This window comes from Rattus norvegicus, chromosome 2 (genome assembly GCF_036323735.1).
Source record: "Rattus norvegicus strain BN/NHsdMcwi chromosome 2, GRCr8, whole genome shotgun sequence".
NCBI lineage: Eukaryota > Metazoa > Chordata > Mammalia > Rodentia > Muridae > Rattus > Rattus norvegicus.
The window spans coordinates 194,140,096-194,160,217 of NC_086020.1; the positions used below are offsets into that span (position 1 = coordinate 194,140,096).

General features: G+C 36.8%; 1 protein-coding gene across 2 annotated transcripts in view; it reads left to right on the forward strand.

Moving 5' to 3' along the window:
• Rsbn1 (round spermatid basic protein 1) overlaps positions 1 to 19,047 on the forward strand; it is a 54,085-nt gene extending 35,038 nt beyond the window's left edge. The window contains exons 3-8 of one of the 2 annotated variants that reach the window (XM_006233082.5): positions 6,858 to 6,995; positions 7,328 to 7,470; positions 12,090 to 12,257; positions 13,915 to 14,023; positions 14,579 to 15,035; positions 16,986 to 19,031. In XM_006233082.5, coding sequence (XP_006233144.1) covers positions 6,858 to 6,995; positions 7,328 to 7,470; positions 12,090 to 12,257; positions 13,915 to 14,023; positions 14,579 to 15,031 — 1,011 coding nt within the window. In that variant the 3' untranslated portion in view covers positions 15,032 to 15,035; positions 16,986 to 19,031. Of the gene's footprint in view, positions 1 to 6,857; positions 6,996 to 7,327; positions 7,471 to 12,089; positions 12,258 to 13,914; positions 14,024 to 14,578 lie in introns of both variants that reach the window. The other variant, NM_001191710.1, reaches the window with a different exon arrangement.
• Positions 19,048 to 20,122: the final 1,075 nt, after the last annotated feature.

Here is a 20,122-nt window from a genome sequence, read left to right on the forward strand (position 1 = left end):
GGAAGCAGCATTGTCAGCCCAGATGGAAATTTTAATTTAAATTATATATGTAAACATATATAAGTAATTATATTAATATATATATATAATGTACTATATTATATATAATATATATTAGCACACATATTTTATGTAATTTTAGGCAGATAATGATGACTTATGAGTTTTCCAGACATCCTTACTGCTATTTTACCCTTCTCTCCCAATCTGTATTTATCTTTCTTCCTGTCCCTAATTAAAGCACTCCTTTCCCCATTTCCCCCTTCAAATCACTTTTACCCTATTATGCAGTACTCTGTTGTCTTTTTCCCAATCTAAGTTTTATTTTTCTGGCTTCTGTAGTTATTTGAGGTTATATATGTGTCTTAGTCTGTGTTCCATTGCTGTGAAGAGACCGTAGCCATGGCAACTCTTATAAAAGAAAGCATGGCTTGCTTATAGTTTCAGAAGTTTATTCTTACCATAGTGGGGAGCAGGGAAGCATGCAGGCATTCATGGTGCTGGAGAAGTTGTTCAGAGTTCTTAGTCTTGATCCTCAGGGAGCAGGATCCTCTGGGCTTAAAATGAGCTTTTGAAAACTCAAAGCCTACCCCCAGTGACACACTTTCTCCAACAAGGCCATTTCTCCTAGTCCCTCCCAAGTAAGGCCACTTTCTCATGGCTGAGCATATAAGTATATGAACCTATAGGGGCCATTCTTAATCAGACTATAATAGTACGCATATCTGAACATTTGAAGCTAAGAACCACAGACGATGTCTGGGTTACCTCATTCACTGTGCCTTTTCTAGTTCTATCCATTTACCCACAAGTTTCATGACTTCGTATTGCACTTTTCTTTACAGGAGAAGAGTATTCCATAGAAGAGTATTCCATACTATGTGGTTCATAGTATGTACCACATTTGTATTATCCATCCATCAATGGAGGAATGTTTAAGTCGTTTCCTTTCCTAGCTGTTGTGAACAGAGTGACAATGAGTGTGTCTGAGCAAGTATCTGTGGTGTAAGGTGTCTAGTCCTTTAGGTATATAATAAGGAGTGTTACAGCTAGGTCATATGATACATTCAATTTTAGTTTTTGCAGTCTCCAAACTGGTTTCCAGAGTGGCTGCCAGTTTACAGTACCACCAACAATGAATGAGGGTTCCCTCTTCCTTACATTCTCTCCAGCATTTATTGCTGGTTGTTGTGCTGATGTTTGCCATGCTGACTTGGGTAAGAAGAAGTCTAAAAGTTGTTTTGATTTGCATTTTCTTAACTGTTAGGAACAATGAACATTTTTGAGTTTTTTTTTTTTAAAGCCTTTTTTTTTCTTTTAAGAACTCTGTTTAGAGATCCCAAGGCCACTTTTTAAATGGGTCTTTTTTTTTTAAATTCTGTTTTATTTTTTTAGTTCAGCTGGCAACATGCTTTTCCATTCTGTAAGGTTCCTCTTCATTTGATTGTTTCTTTAGCTATGCAGAAGCTTTTTAGTTTGAAGAGGTCCTATTTGTCAATTGTTGGTCTCAGTTTCCAGGCAAATCATGTGTTCTTCCTTATACCCATATCCTGTAGGGTGCTGTCTACATTTTCTTGTTGTAGTGTTAGTATATCAGGCGTCATATTTGTGCAAGTTTATAGATATAGATCTAACTTAATTGGAAACATGTGGACATCTAATTTTCCCAGCACCATTTATTGAAGATGCTGTATTTTCTCCAATATAAGTTTTTGGCAGTGTTGTTGAATATCAGGTAATATATAGATATATGTACTCGTGTTTGGGTCTTTGGTTTTGCTCTATTTGTCTACATATCTGTTTTTGTGACCATACCATGTTGTTTTTATTACTATAGCTTTGTAATAGGTCTTGAGGTCTTGGAATAGTAAGCCCCTCAGCATTGTTCTTTTGATTGTTTTGGCTATCTAGAGTCCTTTGTGGTTCCATTTAATTTTAGGAGTTTAAGTTTTATGAAGAATGAGATGGGGATTTTGATGGGATTGAATTGAATCTGTAAATGGCTTTTAATAGGATGTTCATTTTTCACAGTATTAATTTTACCAACCCATGAGCATGGAGTATCTTTCTCTACTTTACCTGTACAGGTTTGAAGTTTGTCTTGTACAGGTCCTGTACTTCCTCGTTAGGTTTATTCCTCGGCACTTTCATCTTCTTGAGGCTGTTATAAATGGCAATGTGTCCATGATCTTTTTCTCTGTATGTTTGTTGTTGGTGTATATTAATTTTTTATAATTTAAAAATAACATATTTATTGTTATATAAGGAATATGCTTTAAGGTTTCTCAGGGAATGGATTTTTCACAAAATTAGGTGGTTAGATCTCATGTAAGTCATTAATAATTTTCCTTTTTTTTTCCCATTGGATATTTTTTTATTTACATTTCAAATGTTATTCCCTTTCCCGGTTTCCCAGACATAAGCCCCCTATCCTATCCCTCTCCCCTTCTTCTATAAGGGTGTTCCTCTCCCCAACCACCCCTTTTTCCCGAACCCCCCCATCCCCTGACATTCCCCTACACTGGGGGTTGGGGGGTCCAGCCTTGGTAAGACCTAGGGCTTCTTCCATTGGTGCCCAACAAGGCCATCCTCTGCTACATATGTAGCTGGAGCCATGGGTTAGTCCATATATAGTCTTTGAGTAGTAGTTTAGTCCCTGGGAGCCCTGGTTGGTTGGCATTGTTGTTCTTATGGTGTTGCAAGCCCCTTCAGCTCTTTCAGTCCTTTCTCTAATTCCTCCAATGGGGGTCCCGTTCTCAGTTCAATGGTTTGCTGCTAGCATTTGCTTCTGTATTTGACATGCTTTGGTTGTGCCTCTCAGGAGACAGCTATGTCCGGCCCCTGTCAGCATGCACTTCTTAGCTTCATCAATCTTACCTAGTTTTGGTGGATATATATATATATATATATATATCTCCAATCTATCTATCTATCTATCCTATATATATGTGCTGTATACTCATGTGGGGCAGGCTCTGAATGGCCATTCCTTTACTTTAAACTTTGCCTCCATATCTCCTCCTGTGAATATTTTTGTTCCCCCTTTTAAGAAGGACTGAAGCATATGTATGCACTTTGGTCGTCCTTCTTGAGCTTCATGTGCTCTGTGGATTGTATCTTGGGTAATTCGAGCTTTTGGGCTAATATCCACTTCTCAGTGAGTGCATATCATGTGTGATTTTCTGTGATTGGGTTACCTCACTCAGGATGATATTTTCTAGTTCCATTTGCCTATGAATTTCATGAAGTCATTGTTTTTGATAGTTGAGTAGTATTCCATTGTGTAGATGTACCACATTTTCTGTATCTATTCCTCTGTTGAAGGGCATCTGGGTTCTTTCCAGCTTCTGGCTATTATAAATAAGGCTGCTATGAACATAGTGGAGCATATGTCTTTGTTACATGTTGGAGCATCATTTGGGTATATGCCCAGGAGAGGTATAGCTGGGTCCTCAGGTAGTGCAATGTCCAGTTTTTTTGAGGAAACTCCAGACTGATTTCCAGAGTGGTTGTGCCAGTTTGCAATCCCACCAACAATGGAGGAGTGTTCCTCTTTCTCCACATCCTCGCCAGCATCTGTTGTCACCTGAGTTTTTGATCTAGAACTATTCATTTTTGAAGGTTGATTATGTATCCTGCCACATTGCTGAAATGATCAATTATTTCTAGAAGTTTTCTGGTAGAAATTTTAGGATCTCTTATGCCTCTTATTCTATCATTAGCAAATAGGGATAGATTATTTTCCTTTTCTGTTTGTCTCCCTTTAATTTCATTCTCTTGGCTCATTGTTCCAGCTAGTGCTTTGAGCACAATATTGTGTTTTTTGTGTATCACTTAGACATTTATTTTCTTTTTAAGTTCATTGAATTGTCTTTTTGTTGTCTTTAAATCCTTGAATTTTTTGAAGTTTAAAATTGGTCTTTTAAATTCTGTGTCCTGGTGTTCATTAAAGAAATTTTCACTGGTAAACATTTCTACAGGACAGGTGGATTTTGGTGGGAGGGAAGGAATATTGCCTTGATCTTTCATATTGTTTGTATTTTTGCTGTGAGGTCTGGGTGTGTGGACCTCTTTTGTTCTGTGATAGGAACAGAGCAGCTTGGAGCAAAACAGGATATGTAGGTTAGGTTGGTCCTAAAAGTTGGGTATGGCTTAGGCGAGTTGAAGTCAGGTGCACAAAGGTGTTTGGGGTGCATCCAGGATGTGTGTCCTGGTCCAAGTCTGGATTTGGGGATAAATCTGGGGTTTGGGAAAAGTGTATAGAGGGGAGGATCAGGCGGATTTCCCTGGCAAGACCCTGGTGCAAGATGTGCAGCAGGCTCTGGCTGGGCAGACAGGTTTGAATAGATCTTATGAAGGGCCTGGGGGATTGTGTGAGTGAGATAATGTCTTGATCAGAACCTGGAGGCTGAGGCCCCAGTATGGGTGGCCAGACAAGGCTGGAGTACTGGATATACAACCAGGTGGGGTTTGCTGAGGGTTGACTGAGGGGAAGACCAGGCAGACTCACTGGATAGACCCTGATGGAGGATATGTAGAATCTGTCTGGGCAAGGAGGTTGGAATGTCTTTAATTTTTTGTTGTTAAATCCTGGGATTGAACCTAGGATCTCATTTATGCCAGTCAAGTGCTCTTGCTCTGAGCTATATTCCCAAACCCTTACTGTTACTATTATTTTAATCTAGTTATAACTTCAAATCCAACTTGCGTATGACCTGTGATTTCCATAGACTTGGTTTCTTTATATGGAAACTTGTTTAGATCTGTTTTCCCTTTGACCTATTTAGTTACCTAGATTGGTTAAATTGAAATTATAATGCTCAACAATAACAGCATGTGAAAATTGGAAGCCAACAAAGATTGAAGTGTGTGTATGTTAAAATGTGGCAAATCATATAGTTCTTTTGGAATAATAGATCAGAAGGAGCTTGATTAGCCATGATGATTTTAAGCTTAATGGAACTACTTGAACTATTTAGAAAAGGGAAATTGAATGGTAAAGTATTTTTCCTTAGGAGATCCTTAGGCACTATGTAAGATGGTCCATGGGGAACCCTCATGCAAGGACAGTGATTTTGAGGGTTTTCTTTTACAATCAGAGAAGAAATGATTATTTCTTGCATTAAGACACTACTTAGAGGGATAATATTTGTTATTTAAAGGATGAGGAAAATGCTTATAAATTCCTAACAAGGGAATTGAGAAAATGATTAGCATTGCCTTGTGAAACAAATACAAAAGTATCACAACAATAAAGTTTAGGAGTAGAAAGAAAGATTAGAAGAGAATGTGCTTGGTGTAGTAAGCACTGCGTTTGAGTGTCTGCAGCCTGACTGAGAGGAGTTTTACTTACAGATCTGACTCCGAGGAACCATTTTCATTTAGAGAATTAGATACAGAATGTAGCAGGGTATGTGTAATAAATTCGCATTATAATTGAAAACATCCATAGATAATATGTTGAATGAAAAACAGGCCAATCTGCATCTAGAGGAAAGTGTCTGGAAGGAAGCTAAGACAACAGATTACTAGAAAACATTTCTGATTTGTCTGTAGGAGGCCATTACTGATTTGTTTTGGTGTTGCAGTGATATGAAAAGTCAATAAAAAGTGAGGTGAATTGATAAACACAGGAACTAGAGAGAGATATTATTGAAGTAGTTTCCTATGTGGAAAACGTTTGCATGTCTGGGTACATCTGGTAGCAAGTTGGTAGGATTCTCAATTACAGTTAAGCTTAAGGGATGAGGAGTTTGTTGGCTTTTGATTGGGAATGTTCCGAGGTAAACTGATGGTTTGAATGTTTTGTGCTTGGGGCTTGTAGGCAGCTGGTGCAAGGTAGGATAGAATACCAATGAGGGGTAAACCATGAGGTCTGTCTAAGCTAGATCTGGAAGAAACTGAAAACAAGAGGGGGCTGAGACTCAGAAATAAGCATAGGTAAAGGAAAGCCAGGGGCCTTCTTCAGTGTAAGTAAAGGGATGAAAGTGGGTGTTCTTAATTATTGTTTTCCAAAGAGACTAAACATGACAGCCTCAAAATCTAGTACTTGAATTTTATAGCCTGTTTATTTACTTGATAATGGTTATGCCACTCAGTAAAATTCTAACAATATTAATTTTTGGCTGTTTATTTGAAGACAGTATTAGTACTTACAAAAGTGTGAACCTTATAAGATGTGAAGGTCCTGATAAGGCAAGACTTTTTCTCTGTGGATGAAAATAAACTTCGTTAGACTTATGCTCCCTTTGTCTTTCTTTCCTCCATCTTCCCTTTAGGTTTTCTTTCTTTCCCTTTTCAAACAGGAAGAGGTACTTTATTTTTATTCACATCACATCAATTAGCCTAGATACCTATATTTTTTGAGTTGTCAGTTGGGTGCTATTAATATTGTAATATTTGAATGAGGTAAATTTAAGAGTAGTGCGATAGCTTGGTATCTGTCTTAAAGTGAAGATTAAGATAAGGAATATATATATACATACATATATATATATAAAATCATATATGTATCTCACGAAGGATCACTATGGCTATGGCAGTTTTCTCCCTTTGCCCTGCCACTTTTACTATTTATCCTGTCTTTTAGAAATAAAGTATTTTCAAAAATAAATAATTATTAGAGAAATCTGTCTTAATGCCTTCCTTTGAAGTATTGATCTAGTGGGCTGACTTATACATTGAAATATTTGTTTGTGGCTGACATTACAATGTTTGGGTGACTGGTTAACTTTGTCCAAAGAACTGACCATTGAATCCTTAGTATGTAGATGAAATACTAATACTAGAAACAATTCTCGGTTCTCCTTCTTTATAGTGAACTTCAACCCTTTCCCCTCTCTTTCATTGTATCTCAGGTCAACAGGACATATTGCTGTGGTACCTACCGAGCAGGTCCTATGCGACAGATAAGTCTTGTTGGAGCAGTAGATGAAGAAGTTGGTGATTATTTCCCAGAGTTCCTAGATATGTTAGAAGAATCACCATTTCTGAAAGTGAGTGTTTCTTTAGACTATTATATTAACCTTTTTTCAGTTGACACTTTTAGTAGTATTTCAGTTTGTCATTATTTCAGTAACTACTTAGAATATTCAGTTAGTCTTGCTTATACTAAAATTAAGTTTTATACAGTAGTTTCTGTAGAAATGTTTAGAAAATATTGTTATTGAATACTACTTCAGTTATTTTTTATATGTTACTGTGCAGTATGGCTTTTATTTCTTCACAGACACATGTGAAATGGCTTTTAGTAGTTTTATTTGGATGAGAGATAATATGTAAACAGTCTAAAATCTTTTAAATGTAACTTAATTTCTTTGGTTTCTAGATGACTTTGCCCTGGGGTACACTTTCCAGCCTCCAACTACAATGTAGGTCTCAGAGTGATGATGGGCCTATAATGTGGGTGAGGCCAGGAGAGCAGATGATCCCTACAGCAGATATGCCAAAGTCACCCTTCAAAAGACGACGGTAAACATTAATTTTGCTCAAACAAGCAAAACCACTCATAGTAGATGGTTTATAAAAATGATTGATCTCTGAACATGATTTTAAAACTTGTCTAGATTTTTGAAATGTTCCTTTAGGTAAAATTTAAGTTTTCAGTTTCTTAGTTCAGATAACCTATTACATAGTGAGTAGTATCCTGAAAAATTGATTTTTCATAAAACTTGTATCTTCTAACTACCTGTAGGATGAACTATCAAATTCTTCTTAGTGTGGTCTATACACAACTTTTATAATAAAACGGAGTCACCTTTCAGTCTCTCCTAGCTACAAAATTCAGTTTCCAAACTATTGTCTTCCATTGCCTTTTGCTCTTGCACTGTTCTTTTTATTTGGAATACCCTGTTTCCCACCTTCCTCTCTGCCTAGGAGGTTTTTAGTAAAGCTTCCAGATGTACCTTGAATCATATTTGTGGAGCATAGAACAAGTTAATTGGTTCTATCTCTGGCCTTACAACATGGTTCCTTGATGATTTTTTTTTTTTTTTAACTATTTTTGTTTCTTGACCTCCTTGAGACTGGGGACTGTTTTATTTATATGTCATTATGACACACAGGAAAACATGGTTTGCTGAGTGAAGCATGTACTATTTTGCTATTGCATAAAGCTGTGATAAATCATGTGCTCCTTTCTCTGTCATACACCTAAAACAAACATAGATTTCATTTTGGAAAATGCTGTTAAATGAGACTCAAAATAGGAATAGCAATTCAAAAGTAAGCTGAGCATGGTGTTATACACCTTTTACCTAACAACTCCAGAGGCTGAGGAAGGTGGATCTCTGGATTTGAGGCCACCCTGATCTTCCATCTATGGGGGCTATATGTTGAGATCTTGTTTCAAAATAAATAATTAAAAAAGAAACAGTTAACTTTAACTTAAAGCTCACAGGAGAATGCTACCTAAGCAGAAAATAGTTTTAGGTACTTAAGATAACCCATGAAAACCCTTGGTTAAAAACTACATGAGATTTGGGGATATGACTCAGTTGATAGAATACTTGTTCAGCATGTATTTTCTTTTCTTTTTTTCTCTTTATATGTGTGTTGTACATGTATGGTATTTGTACATATATTTGTGGGTGCATGCATATGTGCATGAGCATTGGCGACAGAAGGATGTTTAATGCCGCTTTCTCTCCACCTTATTCCTTTGAGGCATGGTCTCAGTGAACAAAGTTGCTAGTGGCTAGTAAGCTCCAGTGATCCTCCTTTCTTCACCCTCATAGCACTCACTGGGTTAAATGTATAAGTGTGGCCATGCATGACTGTTTATATGGATGCTGAGATTAGAACTCTTGTCTTCATGCTTACATAGCAAGCACTCTTACCTCCAGAGCCATCTTTCTTCCCCATCATCACATTTTTCTAGAGTTTCTATAATATATTAATTGGTTTTATTTTTAATAAACTCATAGTAATTATGAGGTTCAGTGTGATAATCAGAGTAATTAGCCTTTCTATCACCTCAAACATTTTATATTTAATGTAGAAAACTTCGAAAAATGTATATTTTGTAACTTGCTTTACTATACTATAAAACAGTCTTCAGAATGTTTTATTTACTCTTGTAATCTACCTGTAGAATTATTCTTTTCTAATTCTGATAGTTTCCACTTTCCAGTCTCTCTTTCCCCTTCTGCTAACCTTCCCTGCCTCTAGTGACTACTGCTTCTCTGGGCTGTAAGATGAACTTTTAAGCTTTCGTGTATTTACCATTCATGTCCTGAGCACCTTTGGGGATCTGTGTTCAGCTCCTCATGGAAGGCTCTGTAAACTCAATACTTAACATCCAATGCTGTACTCCATCAACTGGTGTCTATTTTCCTAGGTTTATTTCCCTTATTTACTCAAACACATTTTCAAGAATTAGTCTAAGAAATTGAGGATTTTACTGAGTCAGTATATTCTAAATTTTTCTTTTTTCTGTCATTAAATTTGATAGTTTAGTTGGAGTATGGAGATGCATTTTCTAACTATTGTCACTGGATAGGCCCTTTTAATGATTCTTGTTTGTTTTCATGTATGGAAGTTTTAACACGCTTAATTTCCCCTGTTAAGTGTTGTGTTTCCTGCCCCATCCCACCCCCTTTTCCCTCCCTCTATACTATTGTCTTCTATTCACGAAAGAATAGCACTCTTGATTTAAGTGCCATTTCTTTTCTTTTGGTGTTTGTTTTCTTTCTTCTCTTTTTTTTTTGTTTTCAAGACAAGAGTTTCTCTGTAGTACTGTCTGTCCTGGAACTTGCTCTGAAGACCATGCTGGCCTTGACCTCAAGAGATCTGCCTGCCTCTGCCTCCCAATTGCTAGGATTAAAGGAGTGTGCCATCACTATCCAACTTACTATTATTATTATATCCTTTCAATATTGGGTATCTAACTTTTTTTCCGTTAGGGTAACATGACCACCTTCCTTCTGCCTTGGACAGGGGTCTTGGCCCTTTCTTTTTTCTTTTTTTTTTTCTTTTTTTTCCGGAGCTGGGGACCGAACCCAGGGCCTTGCGCTCGCTAGGCAAGCGCTGTACCGCTGAGCTAAATCCCCAACCCCGGTATCTAACTTTTAAATATATATTTATTTAATTTTTAAATTTTACATGAATTAGTGCTTTGCCTGAATTCATATCTATGTGAGGGTGTCAGATCCCCTGGAACTGAGCTGCCATGTGTGTGTTAGAAATTGAACCCAGGTCCTCCAGAAGAGCAGCATTACTATTAACTGCTGACAATCTCTTTAGTTTTTAAGTGCCTTTAGTTAATAACAGTACAGACCTTCTTTGGTTTTATTTGGAAACATTCACATGACATTTTATCTTCTAACTTTTGGGTTTTTAAATGTCATCATTGTGAATTTTGGATGTCAGTATGCGATCTGCAGGAATTTGGTTATTCTTTGGCGACCCATTCATACTTGAGTACATCTTTACACTTATTGGAGATTTCAGCCTAGCAGTAGATAGGCTTCATATTAGAGTGAGTAGGCACAAAAGGAGGCATTGAATGGGATGTCCAGTTATCCAGAGTTGTGCTATTCTGATGGCAAAGTCAATGTGAAAAGAAGGTTCCCTGCCTGCCTCCCTCTATTCCTCCCTCCCTTTCTCCCTCCCTCCCTCCCTCTAGCTGAAATTTTATGAGAATGGTTATGGCTATAAAGAATTTTGACTCAAGTGTGATTAACAAGATTAAAAAAAATGTTTCCCCATGTTTCAAGAAGTCTGGGAAGGAAGCTCTGGTACCATATGCTCAGTAGCTAAACACCAGCCTCAAGAGCCAGATTATTTCCATTCACTGCTAATCATTCTTTTTGCCTAGGCTTTTGTGCTCATATTAGCTTTGTGTTTATTAGATGGTTCTAGAAGTTCTAGACATTATATTGAACCTGGTTATATTTAATAGAAGAAACTTTTCTTATGAGTTAGGAAAATTTCCAGAGGACTCCTAAGCACGTTTATGCCTCTTTTTGAACTGGTTTGGAATGTTTTGAGAGTTGGAATGAACCTACTGTAACGTCACAGACTCATCCAGGTTTATCTAGAGCATAGAGATCAGATCACATAGAGAATGGTCTGATGTCAGATGAAAACTCAGGGACTTTGAAGAAAATTGAGAGAGGAATGCATTTCATCTTGATCTGTATACATTCCTGAGTTGCAAGGTTAGAGGCATAGAGCTAGAGAGAGATGGGGTAGGGGGGCAAACAGACAGACAGACATACAGAAAGGCAGCCCTGGCTGGGATGATCTTTTGAACATTCCTGTGACACACCTTCTCCAACAAGGGAGCCCCTTCTAATCCTTCCCAAATCAGTCTCACCAACTAAGAAACAGGTATTCAAATATATGAGCCCATCATCCAGCCACCACAGCCATTACCCTCCCTTTCTCAGTTTCAGTTAAGTTTTGTCCACATCATTACTATGCCTCTGCCCTCCTTTGACCTGAGCTTCTCCAAGGTCTGTTGCCTTTTTCCCTGTTGACTCTTACTGAATAGTGTAGTCCTTTGACATTCTCTGTTCAGCAAAAGTTTGTTATCTAATTCACTAATTCATTTCCTTTAGTATCACCATTAGATTGTTAAATTTAGAAATGTTTGAACACATAAAAAGCAGAGTATAATAAACTCCCATCATTTTTTTAATCAATAGCTATCCATGCCGAATAATGTTTCATGTGTATTTCTGTCCGTTCACCTATCTTCCCTTCTGCTGTCCATATTAGTTCCATTTAGTGTGGAAGGAGATCAGCTGTATGCTCAGTTTGCTGCCTGAATCAGCAACTTGGACGTCCTGGTACAATGTTTTGACAGTTGTAAATGGGGTATTTGACTGAGCTAAAGATAAAGAAGCACATAGCTTTAAGCCTTGAATTATGTTGTCCTTGTCTAGAGACATTTTATGCATTCAGATTCTTCACTTGTATAGTCTACAGGGAAATAGAAGTCATATTATTCATTTTAATAATAAGTTCAATGCTAATGATCAAAGTCATTGCACTCATTTAAGCCTAATATTATAGATTTGCCCTTTTACCTTACTGCTGTTTATTTCCTTATACTTTCCTTTGTTTTACAACCAAATCAACTATAGATCAATGAATGAAATTAAAAATCTCCAGTACCTACCTCGGACAAGTGAACCCCGAGAAGTCCTCTTTGAAGATAGGACAAGAGCTCATGCTGATCATGTAGGTCAGGGGTTTGACTGGCAGAGTACGGCTGCTGTTGGGGTTTTGAAGGCTGTACAATTTGGTGAATGGTAAGTTCAAGGAATCAAATATAGGGTTAAGTAATGTCCAAGAAAATATAGATTCTGTTTAGAAGATTGGGGATCAATTTTTAAGTTGTAATGAAATATTTATAACATAGTTTATCATCTAAACATTTTAATGGTATAAGTGTAGCCACACTTTGATGAAACAGTGCTCTAGCATTTTTTTTTTTCTTGTGAAACTGAAACTTGCTGTCACAGTTCACTTTTCCTCTCATCCCTAGATCATGGGAATCCTCACTGTGTATTCTCTTGCCATTTCGGTCTCATAGAAATGGAAACATACTCTCTCCCCTCTTATCCATTTAAAAAAGTAATCCTAGTGGGCGATTATGGCTCAGGGGATTAAAGGTGCTTGCTGTTAGACCTGACCACATACTGGTATATACACATGTACATGCACATACATAAAAAATAAATGTAATATAAAATTAATCATAGTGGCAAAAGGGAATTATTTTTATCACACTTATTTTTTTGTGGGTGTGAAATGTGTGCCATAGCAATTGTGTATGAAGGTATAGACAACTTCTGGGAGTTGCTTCTCTTCACCTGGGTCTTCAGGATTGACTCAGGCTTGGTAGCAAGCACCATTACTCACTAAGGCATGTTGGGAGTTCCAATTTTTTTTTTCTGATTCAGCCATTTCTATTATAATAATGTCCCTTAGAGTTTACCTGTGTTATAACAAGTATCAGATTTTATTTCCTTTTAAGGCCAAGAATAGTTCATTTTGCACACATGTACTTGCACATGCACACAGACATATACATAAATTAGTACACTAAATAGGTATTTGGGTTACTTCTACCTTTGGCTCATGGATATATAGATATCTCTTTAGTCCTTAGTGTTCAATACCTATTGTAGTTGCTGGATTCTATGGCTGTTCTGTTTTATTATTTTGAGTAGCTGCTGTGTTCTTTTCTGTAGTGGCACCATTCTACACTCCTTTGGAGCCTGGCTTTATAATAACAAAGCTCAAAGCTCCAATAAGACAACAAGCAAATGTATTACATTTAGAATAAAACTTCAACAACAACAATAACAAAAACAAAATCTTCTGATCCAGGGTCTCACTATGCAGTTCAGCCTTGAACTTGTTAGTCAAGGTCAGGCTGGTCTCTCAAACTAAGGATCCTCGTCTTGGCCTCAGCCTCCCAAGTTGCTGGGATTGTAGGTTGTGCACCAGGATGAAAGGTTGCTGCAAGGCTAGCAAAAACTATTCACTTTAGTCATTATTGTTTCAATTTCTAATAACTGACCTGATTTTTAGAAAAACAGATTTATGTGCATTTATAGTTTCCTGCAAGTATCTCTGTGAGGGTGCCAGGTCCTCTGAAACTGGAGCTGCAGGTGGGAGCTGCCATGTATGAGTGCTAGGAATTGAACCCAGGACCTCTGGAAGAGCAGCTGCTGCTTGAAATTGCTGAGCCATCTCTCCAGCCCTGATTTTTGTTTAAAAATCATTTTATTGATTTGCTTTTATTTTTTAAAAACTGATTATGAAGCAAGTACAATCTTTTCCTTAGGAGATAGGCATTTTATTTACTTATTTGCTAATGGTAGCATTCTAGAAACAGGAAAACTGAAATTGTCATCTTCCATTGTGATCTCGTCCCTAAATTTATTTTATTAATATTAGGAGCGATCAGCCTCGCATAACCAAAGATGTGATTTGTTTTCATGCTGAGGATTTTACTGATGTTGTACAGAGACTTCAGTTGGACCTTCACGAACCTCCAGTTTCCCAGGTAATAATCTTGGGTTCTCATTACCCTGTGAGTGAGATATTGGAAGCTGCATCTAGATCCATTATTTTATAATTGGTTTCATGGACAATAAATTGAACTTTATTTGTATTAAACTCTGTGTGTGTTAGAGGATGGTTCTAGAGTTCAAATCTTGTGGATGGAGGGGGCGCCGAGGATGGTTAAGGATACAGCTGCTCACTTCTGGCTAGAAGCAGTCTCACTTGGTAACCTCACTGTACTGTGGCCTCAGCTGCAAAATGTCAGAAGATGTGAAGGAGAAGAGTAAATGCTGCCTTTATGTGTGGTAAAGATACTGATACTTAGCTGCAGTTTTTAAGAATGTACTGATTCCATAGGCCATCAACAGTATTTTATGACTGAGAAGTGTAAAATATGTAGAAAAAGACTTTCCAGCAGTTACTGTGTTCTCTCAAACTGTCTAACTTTGATTTATTTGAACCTAGTTTACCATTCTTTTTCTGTGTGTATTGGAATATTTTGTTTGGATTATTACAGGTTTTAATGCTTTATGTAATTTTTTGCCTTTCTTTTTAGTGTGTTCAGTGGGTGGATGAAGCAAAACTAAACCAAATGAGGCGAGAAGGCATTCGCTATGCTAGAATTCAGCTTTGTGACAATGATATCTACTTCATCCCTAGAAATGTCATTCATCAGTTCAAAACAGTGTCAGCAGTGTGCAGCTTAGCCTGGCATATAAGGCTTAAACAATACCACCCTGTTGTGGAAACCGCTCAAAACACAGAGAGCAATTCCAACATGGACTGTGGTTTAGAAGTTGACTCCCAGTGTGTGAGAATAAAAACTGAATCTGAGGAGAGATGCACAGAGATGCAGCTTTTGACAACTGCTTCATCGTCTTTCCCACTTCCATCAGAACTTCATCTACAGGATCTGAAGACCCAGCCTATTCCAGTGTTCAAGGTGGAGAGCAGACTGGACTCTGACCAACAACACAGTCTGCAGGCACATCCAAGCACTCCTGTGTGATTATGTACATATTCAAACACATTTTTTAACTTTTTTAAATTTTGATGTGAAGTTATAGTTTTATAACTGGCTTAAGTTAAGTTTTATTGGAGAAATCTTGCCTATAATTCTATAAAGAGAAATGACATTCCACAAATGTCAAGCATATCTTTTTTACACAGATTATGCAAAGCTAAGAGTTGTATCTTATCCCGTTAGTACAGTATGTAATAGTGGGTCTGCTGCTACTTTCTGTTTTAAGGTGTGAGGTTACAATTCAATCTCTTCTTCAAATCAGAACAAGAATTCTCTGGAATAGCAGGTTCTTACTTGGTAAAGTATTTACTTCCCTTGATTCTATCTTTCTTGTCTCTTGCCATACTTGTTTATGTGGCAGAAAGCAGATTTATGGTTTAGTACTTGTGTCTTCATGGCACTCCATTAGTTTCCACTGTAAAATGGTATTGGTTTCAGGAAAGGCTCCTGCATCTGGTACGTGGACAAGTGAGTTGCTTAATTCTAACCACAAAGAAGACATGGTCTCTAAAGAAAACTGGTTTTTAGCAAAAGAGGAAGCACAGCACTTTCGGATCCAGGCCGCCTTTTTGTGTCTGTTATTTAAAACCCAGTGGATATTTCAATTAAACAAAACTCTAAAGATGACAAACAAAAATCTAAAGATTGGCCATTCATTATCCATGGTTCATCTTTTCTAGGATATATGGTAACTATACTGGCTATTTTGAGCAAAAGAGATAATGTTGACCTGTTCTGCTTCCTAGTATCCTCATATCAAAGTTAGAGAATTGCATCAGTCTTACTGATGAGGGCTGCCACAGCTGAGCATCAAACTTAGGAGCAACTATTCTTGTGACTTGGCATCTACTTTTGAAACAATTTACAGTTTTATCTGGCTGATACCTGGGTTTGTTCACAGTTATTCCATGTTGCTGTTTTCTAGTAACAGGCATTAGACTTCCATCCTAGAGTTTCAGGTAGGCTGAAACTTAGTGTCTGGATATTTATTTTGTTTTCCCTTCTTCAAACAGGCCTCCTTCATCCAAGTAGTGTGGTCTCTTACTTTGTAATGTTCATGTGCTATGCCTTATACTTTCTCTTAGTTAACAACTCAGTAGGCCTTTTGTTTACTAAAGGAAGAGTACTCTCCACACCTAAGACCAGATTCTTGTATCTACCTGGTTACAGTGCAATTTGATTTTTTTTTTTCCTGGATGGTGAGATTTGAAATATTTGCATTAACATAGGCAAAAGAAAAAGATGCTGCTTTATTATGTCTGTCACCATGGAAACTTAGCTGCATCTTTGGAAATATCAAATATGAATTTTCTCTAAAATATTCTGAAATAGGTTAAATCTTATATAAATATTACTTTGTGCAATATTGTTGTGTAGTTAAATGCATATTAGCAAAGTATAGAGGTCACTGTGTAAACCGATAGAAAAGTAACCATCAGCAAATACTACAGTGATTAGTTAGAATCTGTATTATTCCTTATATATATGTATATGTATGTATTCTCTGTTACAAAGGATGAAGACAAATAAATAGGGAAACACTCCAATGTAAACCATTTATGAATTGGAAGTGATGTTGCTTTTAGTTATCTTTGTAAATAAGGTAATTAGAATGGTATGAAAGGTAATGTGATTATTACAGGGGTGTTTTTAAATCCTGTGTATAAATTCTAGGGTAAATTCTAGTTTATCAAACTAGTTTTTAAGGGACCTTTGAGGGTATTTTTGTTATTTTGTGGAGAAAAGGGGTATATCACAAAACGAATGGGTTTGGGTTATTTCTTATTTTTATTTTTTTCTGTCCAGAAGAATTTCATAAAGCTTTACCAGGCTGTGCAAAGAAAAATTCTTCTCAGGCAACATTTGCTTTTAAAAATAATCATGAAGAGAAAAAGTTGTTAACGCAAAAAGTTTTATTTTGTTTTTCTTGTCTTCCAAGATCCGATTTCCCCATCTCCCACTTGCCATCCAGCAGATGCCATCCTGTCATCTAAGCTGGTCATTACTAATAAACAAGGAGACTGTCTCCTGACAGCCAGCACTGTGTAATCACTCAGGAACCAGCGGATCTGCAAAGACCTACAATCAAACGCAAATCTCCATTTTCCTTTTACAAAACATTCTACCCTCACCTCCAGTATAAACATATTAAAAGAATATAAAAATGTTGAAAATCATGTACTAATGAAGTCATTGTATATTAGATTGCAATAGAATGGAAAGAAACATTTAGCTAGTAATGTATCTGGAAACCCTGAATGTCCTATGTGAGTATTAGATTTTGATAGCATGCTTTAAAGACTGATGAATATAAAAGCAGAAGCTTTGAGTTTCTTGCTGCTTTCAAAACTATGTCCTAGTTGAGTGATACAAATGATGGCAACTTTTCTAAATCATTAAACTATCTGGTTGGTGGGGTGAGGCATGCAACAGCCTGGCATCCTCTGGTTTGTAAAGTAGTGGTGGCAGAGAAGTTGTAACTGCAGTGGAAGCTGATCTTCCTTTCTGGTATGTTATCTGTTGTGCCAACCCTTGAGATTACTTGCAGAATGTGGCTATACATTTTAGTACTTTGTGGATCAGAGGGATATTTTAAAAATATGCTAATCGAAAGGACCTAATAAATTAATATTCCTAGCAGCAAATAGAATGATTTTTATGGTAACTGTTAAAAGGATAAATGTCTTCCCCTGCCCCAGAGGTCATTCTATAATAATCAGGATAGGATAGGAGTTAGGGTTACGATTCTGAGAGGTGTCCCAAATTCATAAAGCAATAATAACCTGTATATTGGTTCCCTCTTCCAAAGTTTAACTCTTGAAAAATGAACTCTTAGGCTTAATTGTACTTTGCTTATTCAGTACTTACAAATTTTACTGGTACATTATTTTTATTGTAAGACTTTTGGAAAGTGCCCTGTACCCTCAGAAACAGTTGGACTATCAGTTCACAAATACTACAAGCTCTTGTATGGGGAAAGGAGCTTATTTGAAATCATTTGCTAAACTTTAGGAAACAATGTATCAGTCTTAACAGGCATAAAGATCTCACCTAATGACTTGAGAAACTTTTGCTTATTGCTTCCCCCCCTGTATAAATATTGTCTAGAAGGAAAGTTAATATAGGAACAAGACTCCAAAATCCACAAAAATATGTTCCTAGTGAATATATCCTTTATCATTAATATTAGCCCATTATTTTTTCATCTGTATTTGCCTTTTAAATTTATTTGCATCATTAAGGATAATTAGAATTACTGAGTTTGTTTTTCTAATAAATCAGTTCCATCCTTTCAGTAGCACATGCCAGAGGTTCACATTTGTGCTAAGTTTCATGTTTTCAAGACAGTCTGTAGCCGTACTTACTGGTCATGCAAGTAGGAGATACACAACACCAGTGTTTTTCTTAAGTGCATAAAGGACTTATCCTCATCCTGAAAGTCTGTTGCTTTAAAAGCAAGTATCCATAATTATTATGGCCTTCCATTTAAAAAATCTTCATAAATTTTTTAGGATCCACTTGTGCATGTAGTTGAGACCAGTGTCTCTTAAAATATAGCACTTTTCAATTCTCTCTGAAGAAATACTTATGTACTACTATCACACGTTGTAAATTTTCATGTAATAGTGTTTTCTGTGACTAAACTTCATTTTGATTGGCAGCTAAGACTTTTTTTCCTGTGGCTTTAATTTATCTAAGAGGTCTTTGCATATAGAAATGTTTAATTTGCCTGGCGGACTATTTGCGTTTGTGTGGCCTTAGTTTGTTTATTGACATTAACAAGTGTTTAAAAAGGTTTTTAATGAATAGTCTTAAATCTAAATTTGTGTGAATAATAATTCTTTTAACACAGTGCTTTTTGTAGCTGTCTGAGTGTGTTAAATTGTTAAGCTATTTCTTTGTAAAGTAGGACAATGGAATGCATAGGTTTTTTTTTTTTCCTGTAAAGTATTTTTTTAATAAACAAAGTCTGATTTGTCCTTTACTGATGTTTCAAAATGAATAGCAATGGGAGTTCTCATTGCTTGCACCCTGTTTGTAGAGTACTAATCTTTTCACACTTTCACACACACACACACACACACACACACACACACACACACACACACCTGCCCCCCTTCTTTGTACCATTTTATTTTTAAGCTTTTGAAGAAAACCTTGGACTTTTCTAAAGGGTTAGAGATACCCAGGTTGAGGTACAACTAGTTTAGAAGAAAAATGAAACTTTTGTGATAGTTGTCCTTATTGCTGCTTAAAATTGGTTATGTGTCGTTAGAGCACCAGAGGCTTGTGAAAACACATGGCTTAATGAGGATGGCGCTTACTTTCAGATGTGGATAGAGTATGGAATACAAGAGGATGCATCATTCTTTTCCTTACTACGCTTTGGGTGAACTCTGTAGTTAAAGTGCCTGTCCTGACAGCATTTAGGTTTTAGAAGGCGTCTCGGGGTATTTCATCAGTTCTCACAGATAGGAGGTAATTATCTCCAGAACACAGGTGAGAAAACAGATTTGCTAAATCAATTTTCTAAAATGGCAGTTCATTATTGGGAGCTGGAGCCTGAATGCTTTTTTGGGTTCAAAGCTCTGCCTTACACAGCAGCATCCTGTTTAAACACTGAAAAATTTTAACAGGGTTCCTGGAAAATAATTTACAACTGTACGACTAATTCTCTTCCTGAAAGTACTGTCCACAGCCCAGAAAAACCTCTTTTGGGTGTTCAGCAGTGAAGTCAAACACTTCCATTAGTAGTGTTAAGTTTAGGGCTTAAAGTATTTTTTTTTTGTTTTTGTTTTTGTTTTTTTGGTCATTTGCCAAAATTAATTGGTTGTTGCCTTGAGTTACACTGTTCAGCAGCACTGAAGGGACTGTTAAGTCATATTTTTGGTTGTGAGCCTAGCCTTTAAAGGCTGAGCCATCTCTCCAGCCCTGCACTGTCATAACAGCTTTTTGTTTAACTCTTAACAGTTAAGAGGTAAAAGCAGTGGGGACCATTGCCAATATATGGGTGAAGTAATTAAAAAAAAATTATTCCTATGGGTGTTATATCTTAGTCAATGTGTTACAGTATGG